The 10,757-nt window shown below is 39.6% G+C and overlaps 1 protein-coding gene across 1 annotated transcript in view; it reads left to right on the top strand.

Moving 5' to 3' along the window:
* c21h5orf22 (chromosome 21 C5orf22 homolog) overlaps positions 1-10,757 on the top strand; it is a 76,456-nt gene that overhangs the window by 58,449 nt on the left and 7,250 nt on the right. Inside the window, exons 5-8 of the mRNA XM_050074830.1 lie at positions 187-476; positions 5,393-5,455; positions 7,701-7,822; positions 9,835-9,901. Coding sequence (XP_049930787.1) covers positions 187-476; positions 5,393-5,455; positions 7,701-7,822; positions 9,835-9,901 — 542 coding nt within the window. The remainder of the gene's footprint in view (positions 1-186; positions 477-5,392; positions 5,456-7,700; positions 7,823-9,834; positions 9,902-10,757) is intronic.

Raw genomic sequence — 10,757 nt, 5'->3', positions numbered from 1 at the left:
GTATATATATGTATATATATATATATATATATATATATATATATGTATACATATATATATATGTATGTATGTATGTATACACACACACACATATATAGTCTTTCATCCATTGTTTTAATTTTGATTATGTTCCATGGACATGCTTCCATTTAACACTGTTCTCTGCTTTTCTGTGTGGCATTGCAGGAGAGAATGTTGAAGAGGACATAGAGAGGTGGTTTGCCAAGAGAGCCCGTACAGAGTATAATACAGATGGGGAAGCCAGCTGCTCTGAGCCCCTCTTAACATGTACTGACACACTGCAACCAGCAGAGGGCAGCTATAGGACAGGCCTGGGGAACGATGATGAAGAAGGATCCACCAGTTATATTGTTAAGAGAATATCCACATTTCTAAGTGAGACAGAGCCATACATCTTGGACATTGATTTGGATTTCTTCTCATGTAAGAATCCCTTCAAGGAGTTGTACACACAGGTATATACCATTACCCTACTGACATACCTCATATTTTACTTCTTTAGCAGCACATGTGATCATACTTTTTGAATCATAATCATATATTTAATCAAACATATGTCTAGAGAATGTAGAGATTTTTTTAAATCATTTTGATCATTGTCCTTGATTGGAAACACTTTCTAACAGTGAGAGATTTTTGCCTTCCTGAAAAACAGGAAGTTACATTTACAATAGAGTTTGGAATCTCTCTGGCTTAACAGGAAATTAATCATATCCAGAAAGACTCGATGGGGCTTTTCAACTAACAATCCAGTATCCAAATAGAAACAAAAGGGTTGCTACCACAGAAATAATGAACACAGGGCTTGAACCTGATACAGTGCCATCCCCAAAGTGTTGGACAGGTCCTCACACAGTGTCAAAAGCCCCTTTTACACTGCCAGATTTTCGGCAAATGTTGAGCCGTTTTGCAGGCCAGCTGCGAGCGTTTGGACACACAGAGCCGGATTGGCGAGTTGATCTGAAGTGCCCAGTTTTCCACCGCGTAGGGGTAAACATTTGAGGAACCTTTTTGGTTTAAAAAGAACGAGGCGCCCTTCGGCCGCGGTAGGGGCTGTTGATGACGCTGCACGTGCGACCCGCTGGCGGTAGACTAACAGGAAACAGCTGATAGCAGGAATGAGCAGCAAATAGCAAGAGGGAAACACAAACCTGACAGACACTGTAAAGATGAGCAACTGGGGAGACAAGGAATTGCACGCCCTCCTTGCCCTCGCAAATGTAGAGGCCGTTAACCGTCAAATGGCGGGAACGGTGAAAGACTGGCCAACTTATGAGAGAATCACTGAAGGACTGACTCACTGTTTACATCACATGCTGAGCTACACGTTTTGTTACTTGCTCACGCCCCCCATAGCCCGGAAAAAGGCACATTCTGTATGATCAAAAGTAGGCAGGCGGCATTTCGCCGCACTCCCCGATTTTGTTTTTATATTGCTGAACGAAGATCGGGCTTTCCTGCAAATTTGCACAATTCCCATTTAAAAAGGGCTAAAGATGCATTAAATTAATAATATTTTCTGGTCCTTGGTTTTTATCAGTGATTTAAGTGGCTGTAGCTCAGGAAATAGCATGGGTCTGGCATTGATCAAAGCACCGGTTCCCAACATGGGGGTTCCGAATGTCATTAGGGGTTGCCAAAGCTTCACGGGGGATTGTGAGGCCTTCTTGATTTCAAGTGGTGGAAGAAAACTTTTTTATGCCTCTGCGCCTTGATAACTGTGGCCAGAGGCATTATGTTTAATGGTTGTCCGTCCGTATGTAGGTACATTTGTCCCATGCGTGTGAACACAATATCTCAAGGGAATTTCTTCAAATTTGGCACAAACGTCCACTTGGACTTAAAGATGAAGTGATTAGGTTTTGATGGACATAGGTCAAAGGTCAATGTCACTGTGACTTTGACTGTCATTTCTCTTGTGAAAAGCGATATCTCAAGAACACAGTGAGGGAATTTCTTTACATTTGGCACAAATGTTCACATGGACTCCAGGATGAACTGCTTAGATTTTGGTGGTTAAAGGTCAAGATTATTGTGACCTTGCTTCCATCTCATTCTCATAAATGCAATAACTTAAGAACGCCTTGAGGGAATTTCTTCACATTTGGCACTTATGTCTCTTGTGAATGTGATGTCTCAAGAACACAGTGAGGGAATTTTTTCAAATTTGGCACAAATGTCCACTTGGACTCAACGATCAACTGATTAGTTTTTGATGGTCAAAGATCAAGGTCACTGGGACCTTGTCTGTCTCATTCTTGTGAATATGATATCTCAAGAGAACCTTGAGGGAATTTCTTAAAATTTGGCACAAACATTCACTAGGACTGAACAATAAAGTGATCGCAATTTTGTGGTCAAAGGTCACAGTCAGTATGACCACACAAAACATGTTTTTGGCCATAGCTCAAGAATTCCTATGCTAGTTATGACAAGACTTTACACAAATGTCCAGTAGTAAAAAATTATTAAGTGAGGACATTTAATGTCCGAAAGGTGAAAAATCAACTTAATTGTGACGTCATAATGTTCTGCAAAAACACTTTTCTAGCCATTATTCACTGTCATATCATGGAGACATTTGGTCAGATACTGAATTGGTGACACTAATCTTGAAACTGTGCTGATTGTATAGATCTTCTGTGCTGTCGGGGGTAAGATGTTTGAGAAGCATCCTTGTTTTCACAGACATGGATGTAAACTGGAAGAGAAACTTGAGTGGTGCCCTGGGGCATACATCCGGTGGTAATTCTAATTTAAATATACAGTAAGCCTTTATCTCAGCATTTCATTAATTTCTGTGAAGAAAACTACGTGAAATTGTTATTTTTAAAGGTACATTAGTATTCAAAATATAAACTAATAAAAAGTCTTAAAGGAAAAGGGCACAGTGAAGAGCTGAACACCAGCTATATTCACAGAGCCTTCACTCTCTGCTAAACAGCTTTGTCATGCATAAGAGAAGTATGCAATTAAAACAACCAAGGAGCTAATAAATCAATGGTCAAGTGTCAGGGAAGAGAAAACACTGACTTTGTCAAAAAAGAAGCCTGTTAAGTATGCATGATTGTTGGATGAAAAAAAAATAACACTGAGAATCGTACAAAACTATCCTTAAAATATCAGGAAAACTCATCTCTGATGCATTCACAGGAAATAATCTGCTCAAAATTCACCAAATTGCTCCTTTAACACAAGCCTCCTGTGGTTCTTGTGATCACTTTTTGGGTCAGTTGTAGAGTTTATCTCATCTTCTGTACTGTTATTGTTATACACTTAATATAGTAAGAAATATACACAAAAAATTTTGTATAGTTAGAGGTTGTACGTTTACTCACTAACAGAAAAGGGGTCCCTTAAGGGAAAAAGTTGGGAACCACTGGATTTAACTATTGGTGTTCTGATGTCCAAACTCCACACATTGCTGTGATTTTTAGGTAATGTATCTAATGTTGTTTTCACAGGAGTAAATAAAGCCAATATTTTTTCAGTAATAATCAGCTGAGAAACACAAGCAGGTCCTCAGTTACATACCTTAATATATAAGGTTCATTAATGAAACTTAAAATAAGGGTACCAAGCCGACGGTCTGATGCCTGACATTGCCAGACCAAATCGCAAATCTGTGTTAGTCTGGAATACTTCTGTTCATTTTTTTTATTTCTGGGGGGTGTTGTCGATGGCTGGAGACCAAAATGCTTCTGGATGCAACTGGATAGACCTAGATTCAATCAGAGCAGTGAAATGTGACGTTGTGCTGAGCGACGGGCAAATGTAAACAGGCTACAGCTTGCAGAGATGAGCTGTGATAGCGTAGCACCAGTATGTCTGTGAAAAAGTGCTGACATTTTTGCCATCAAAACTTGAAAGTGAGTTTTTAATCACTTTACTATAATACTTGAAACAACTTGAAAGATTTTGATCACCAACTCCTTCAAAAATGGTTTGGGCCTTTCCCAGATTCCTCACCCTTCAAAAATGCCTCAGTGGCGCTCCTTTTTACAGTCATTGCCTCAAACAGCGCCCCGTATTAGATAAATGAGTGTGATCGGCTCGTCAGATCTCAAGTTGCCATAAATCTGTCCAGAGCGGACACAGAGCAGACAAGTCTGCCAGGACAAATAAAACACGAGTTCACAGATTGGTGTGGTTCCCAGGCAACCCGTGTGCACCACATCATAAACAAAGATGAGGAATGCATTCACTCTGGTGATTTCGAAAAGTTCACAGGTCTATTGCCTACATAGTTTGCAATAAACACAACAACTACAATACATAATTTTAGTGTACTGCTTTTACTATATAGAAAAATTGTATTTGAAATGTAAAAAGGCAAAAGCTTAATAAAATAAACCTTCTGGAGCAACTTTTTCTGGTTGTGAACAATTCCATGTGTAAATGTTTAGCTACATTTCCCATCAGTTAGTGGACTGATGGGATATGTAGCTAAACAGTTAGGTGGACAGTTAGGTGGACTAGTAAATGTCTTCAAAAACAAGTATTTTTCCTCTTACCAGTGGCACTATTTATCAGTCTAGATAGTTTTGATGTGAGTTGCCGAGTGTTGGAGATATCAGCCTTAGAGATGTCTCGCCTCTCTCCAATATAATGGAACTAGATGTCACTTAGCTTGTGGTGCTCAAAGTGCCAAAAAATACATTTGAAAAACTCAACAGCAATGTCTCTCCCAAAATCATGACTTGGTTACTCAAGATAATCCACAGACCTTGTTGTGAGCAGTTCCATGTAGGAACTATTTTCTTTCTACCAAATGACACCCACCAACCATTAATGTTTTCATCTCACACTGTCGTGACCACAAGCTAGTTGGTGGGTGTAGTTCAGTAGAAAGAAAATAGTTTCTACATGAAACAGCTCACAACAAGGTCTATGGATTATCTTGAGTAACTGGTCATAATTTCTGGAAAGAGACACTGCTGTTGTTGGGCAGCATGATGGTGCAGTGATAAGCACTCATGCCTTAAAGCAAGGGCTTCCAGGTTTGAATCCACCCTTTTGTGAAATAATCAGCATTGTTCCTCAGTAAAGCTTTATATGGAGGAAAAAATGTAGAGATGTGAAATTGTCCAAGCTAACAGAGCTCATTGGTGAAGCTGTGACAGTCAAACAGGCAGTTTACATGGTACAAAAATGCAAGACAGCAGAAAGCTTAAAGTAGCAGTTTGGTTAGAGTGTGAGGTGGTATGAAGTTCCAGATAGACTCCTTAGTTAATGACACAGAAATCTAATCCTCCATGACCTCCTTATGATGCTTGTCATTTACCTCACATACACAGTTTAAATGCAAAACATGTTTCCTTGAATTAACCTCTGCTCCATGATGTCTGTCTGTCTGTTCGTCTGTTTCAAGGAAGAGTACGCCATCCTTAAGGAGCTCTACAACTTCAGAGGACCCAGCCTCAATGCTGAGGAGGTCAGACTTTGTTTTATCAACGGTTTCCAGCCTAAGATTATACAGTGAGTGAGTGAGTGAGTGAGTGAGTGAGAATATAATTTTTAGGCACAATAAAGAGCACATATAAACAGATATTTCAGAAACACTTCCAAATGTGACTCAGTCATGATAAAGCATAAGTTTACTTAGACTAGCACGTTAAGTGTTTAAAATAATTTCATAGAATCCGCCAAAATATCCAGGATTAGCTTGACTTAAAGTGTACTCCTCTGAAGAAGAAATCTAATTGAACCTACCTTAATTACTTTATTTTACCTAAAGTATCTATACTCAATTTCACTTTTAACGTTAGCAGGACATGTACCCTGGCATGCAATAGTATGAGCACCCCAAAATTTATTTTACTGTGACTAGTTAGATAAGTAGAAGATGAACTAATCTCCAAAGGGCAAAACGTTTAAGATGGAGCATGCTTTTCAACATTTTAGGCAAGATTAGTGTATTATTTTTGTTTTGTAAAACTTTATAGCGAAAAAAGAAATGGAGCACCATGCAAAAGTTTGGGCACCCCAAGACATTTGAGTTCTCAGACAAGTTTTACCAGGCTCCCAGACCATAATTACCTTGTTAGAGCTCTGGCTTATTCACAATCATTATTAGGAAGAGCCAGGTGATGCAAATTTCAAAGCTTTATAAATACTCTGACTCCTGAAACCTTGTCTGAACAATCAGCAGCCATGGGCTCCTCTAAACAGCTGCCTAGCACAAAATTAAAAAAACGAATTCCCACAAAACAGGAAAAGGCTTTAAGAAGATAGCAAAGTGTTTTCAAGTAGCTGTTTCCTTAGTTCGTAATGTAAGATTATGCTTGTAGGATCGTTAGATGGGCAAATCATAACCCCCATTTGACCGCAAAAGACCTGCAGAAAGATTTATCACACTCTGGAGTGGTGATGCACTGTTCTACTGTGCTGCAACACCTGTACAAATATAATCTTTATAGAAGAGTCATCAGAAGAAAACCTTTTCTGTGTCTTCACCACAAAATTCAGCATCAGAAGTTTGCAAAGGAACATCTAAACAAACCTGAGGCTTTTTGGAAACACGTCCTGTGGACTGATGAAGGTTGATAAAGGCTGAAGGTTTTGCCATGGCCCTCACAGTCCCCTGACCTAAACATCATTAAAAATCTGTGGATTGACCTCAAAAGAGCAGTACATGCAAGACAGCCCAAGAATCTCACAGAGCTGGAAGCCTTTTGCAGGAAGAATGGGTGAAAATCCCCCAAACAAGACTTAAAAGACTTACCTGGCTACAAAAAGTGTTTAGAAGCTGTGATGCTTTCCAAGGGGGCACTAGTAAGTACTGACCATGCAGGGTGCGCAAACTTTTGCTTCAGGCCCTTTTCTTTCTTTTTTTTCTTTTTTTGAAACTGGAAAAGATTGAAAATGTTAATGTTTGGGGTTAGAGATTAGGGTTAATTGTAATCTAATTTTAAATCTTAATCTTGCTTAACATATTGAAGAAATGTGTCATCTTTAACTTTTTGTTTTTTGGAAATCAGGTCATATTCCTATTTTGGACAGGCATGGGCTGGCTTGGCTTGGCTTAGTTTGGTTTGGTTTGGGCCATCAGATCAGCACAGTAGGGATTTGCATTTCCATTACAACAGGGCTACCTTCTTGTGTGTCTTAAACTGATGACGGCTGGTCTTGTGTGATGACGTTTTAAAGTAGTGGGCTGATCAATGGTTAAAGTTGCCAGTTATTTTTGTTGCATGTGTTTTTCCACAGCAGGGCAGGTCAAAGACGTTTACCTGTTGGAGGTGCAGTGTGTTTTCAGAGGTGCAGTAAGAGTCTGTTGTCTGCTGCTCTTAATCTAATTTAACTTAACCTAGCTTTTGACCTACTCCTGAGAAGATCCATGCGTCACATGGTGTGTCTAAACTGGCAATGAAAACAAAAATCGGTGTAGCGTGACTTTTCTTGATAAAGCCAAGAGTGGCAGTGGAAAAAGAGTAATATTTTACTTGCTCACCTACTCATAGTAAATAGATTTTGATCAGGGGTGCCCAAGCTTTTGCTTGCCGCTGTACCATGATGACAGCAAAGAAAGCTTGTAGTATAATAGCTGTTTATTGTATTTAAATAATTAAAACAATCAAAACTAATTAACGTGTGTGTGTGTGTGTGTGTGTGTGTGTGTGTGTGTGTGTGTGTGAGTGTACGCGTGCATGTGTGTACGCGTGCATGTGTGTGTTCAGGAGGAGCTTGATGAGTGTGTGGATCGCCGTGTTCGTCAGTTAGAGGATCTGGAAGCAGCATTCGCTGATCTGCTAGAGGATGATGGGGAAGAGACGGTGACACGCTGGGCCAGCCACCCCGGGTAAAGTTTCTCTGACTTTGTTTCACTTTAACAGAGAGACATACAGAACTGGACAGCATGCTTCCTTAGCACTGAATGTTACTTTAAAGGGGCACTCCACTAGGGCAGTAGTCAACCAAAGAAAATCTTGGTCGACTAAAGTCGTACATAATCTTAAGCTAATTGATTAGTCGTGGGGAAAAAAAAAATGCACATTATTTTTACTACTGCGTTGGTGTGTCTGTGTCACTCTGCAGTTACACCTCCAAAACGCTAGTCGGCGGTGGAGGACTGTGTTTAAGTGCTGTAAAGTTTAGTTGATTCAAAACACACATTATATATGGCTTAATAGAGACAATTTCAAACACAAGTACACAGATTGGCTTCACTTTAAATCGCAGAATTGACAGACAAACACTTGTCTTTATCTGGACCACCAATACAACATGCTAACGTTATTAGCACAAGTCTATGGCATATGTATAAATTAGCCTAGCGTCTAGCGATCTTTCCCTCTTCTCATATAAAACCAGGGACAACAGCAACATTTAACAAAAGTAATGGCACATAATTTGGCTCCATTACAACTCACAAGATTCACCGACAAACAACTGTCTTACACTAAACATGTTTTCCAAGCAAATACAACATGCTAACATTATTAGCGCCAGCCTATGGCAATTTTAAGATGTATTTTTTGGGGCATTTTTGCCTTTATAGATAGGACAGTTAAGCGTGAAGGGGGCATTTTACATTGCCCCCTATGGCATTTTACATTGTATAAATTAGCCTAGCAACAGGGATGTTTTCAAAACACCCCCGTTGTTGACAGAAATTTTCACAGGTAACTTAGCCTGTCCCCCCCGCCACAGGAAATAATGGATTAATCCTGGAAAGCTATTGATGTAGCACTTTTCTCCTTATGAAAGTAACACGGCGATTATTTGACCATTGAGAATTTTGTCGGACGAGAGCATATCAACCAAATAATCGACTAGTCGACCAAGAGACTACAGGCCTACACTCCACAGATTTCTTCTTTAGTTTATTTGTCAGTGGGGATTGTAATGAATCTGTGAAGACAGTTGTTGCTTTCTGTGTCTCGGGTGTACACACCTTGATTCAGGATTGACTGTGTATTCCACCATTACACCCCAGACAGTGAGCAAAGCTAATAAAATTTAGCAACAGAAATCCACCCATAGGCCGTGTTCACAGCAGCATTTTGACATGTCATAGCAGGAAAAGCAAAAATGGAACAGATTGATAACAATGGCTCTGTTCCAGTTAAGTGTCTCAGGAAGCACACCTGTCAGCTAGCATGTACAGTACCAGGGTTAGTGCTCTATATTTGTCCTTCTCCACCTTACTGTAGCCCTTTTTACACGGAGATGGCACTATAGGGCCACTGCCAAGTCCTTTCTTTACATTTTTTACACAGAACCAAATGACAGTAGCGTCATGTCTCTCCACTGTATATTTATAGACAGCAAGCTGGCATCACAAAAGCAAAAGAGGCGTGACATGTAACACAGCAGTGTCAGCCTCTAGTGCAAGATATAACATGCGCACAAGCAGCACTTTATAAACAATAACAACAGCATAACATGTCAATAACTATCATTTACAGAAACGATGTTATGATAAACATATCCAGCTTTAACAGCTGCAACAAAACTACCAACAGAGTCACATTCTGTACACACCCACAGAACAGGTCTAACACCTCCAACAGTGAAAGCACTTGTGTTGGTGTACCGTGTGTGATAGGATGATTATCTTGGGACTTTACTCCTTATGTAATAGACACACTCCAGTGCAGTTTATAATGTTTATAGTGAGCAGTGACTTTGGGATATCTGACAGATATTAATTCTGATCATTTTGCATCATCACTGCCAGATGAAGTGTGGCACACCTTATATTGTGTGTTAGCAGAAAGTTCATGGATACTATGTTTCTGTCCATTGTTAGAATCTTTAAGGGGACAGCTAGAGTGCATTATCTTCCTTTTTTCTTCCATGTCTTCTCAGCATGGCTTCATTAGCCCAACTGGTTTCCAGTTTGAAGTCAAGAAATCTGTGCCCTGACTATGAAATGGTAGGAATGTAAATGCACTTATGTACTGTAACTGTACTGTAACACTAGTAGGCTACAACTACGAATACTATAAATATTTATACTATGTAAATGTATAACTGCAGTTATAACAGACATATCTGTACAGTTGTGTAAATTTATGTACACAGATCATTTTGGGATGATGGGTGTGTTTTCAGTCGCAATCTCCTGATTGTAGGTGCAACTGTCATTAACATAGTCTGCTACTTATTTAAATGGATTTTCCCTGATGAAGACCTTATGGAGGTGCTCATTCAAAATTACACTTGCACATTCAGCTCTTTATGTGATGTAATTGAAACATTTAGAAATGATTTAAACCTTTAACATCCCGCAGACAGCAGCAGGAGATCATTGTTTGCATGATCCTGATCTAAAGTAAAAACCATAACAGCTAGAGCATTCATTCCTGTTGCGACAGAAAGCTAGGGCGTCTGTCTTCCCCGTCATTGCATCTTTACCTTATGTTACCTTACCTTACATGCAGTACTCGTGTTGTTTTTAGCTGTAATTATGCAAGAATTTCCCCAGGAATTTTCCTGTAATGGCGGTGGGAGATCGTTGTTTGGATAATCCTGTACATATACAGTATATCAATCTAAAATAAAAACCATAATAGCTAGAACATTGATTATTTTTTGCAGCAGAAAGCTAATGCTTTTGTCTTCTGTGTCATTGGGCCTCATTCACTAATATGTGCGTGGAAATGTTCTTACTTTGCGCACAAAATAAGTGCATACGCAAAATCACCGTGGGATTCATGACACCTGCGCACCGGCCAATTTTGTTCTCACCACCTTGCGTATGTGTGTGAATCAGAATCATTCTAAATTGA

The sequence above is a fragment of the Epinephelus moara genome, chromosome 21 (assembly GCF_006386435.1).
Source record: "Epinephelus moara isolate mb chromosome 21, YSFRI_EMoa_1.0, whole genome shotgun sequence".
Classification (NCBI taxonomy): domain Eukaryota; kingdom Metazoa; phylum Chordata; class Actinopteri; order Perciformes; family Serranidae; genus Epinephelus; species Epinephelus moara.
Note: the sequence above shows the minus strand (reverse complement) of the source record. Positions and strands in the feature narration are given on the sequence as shown.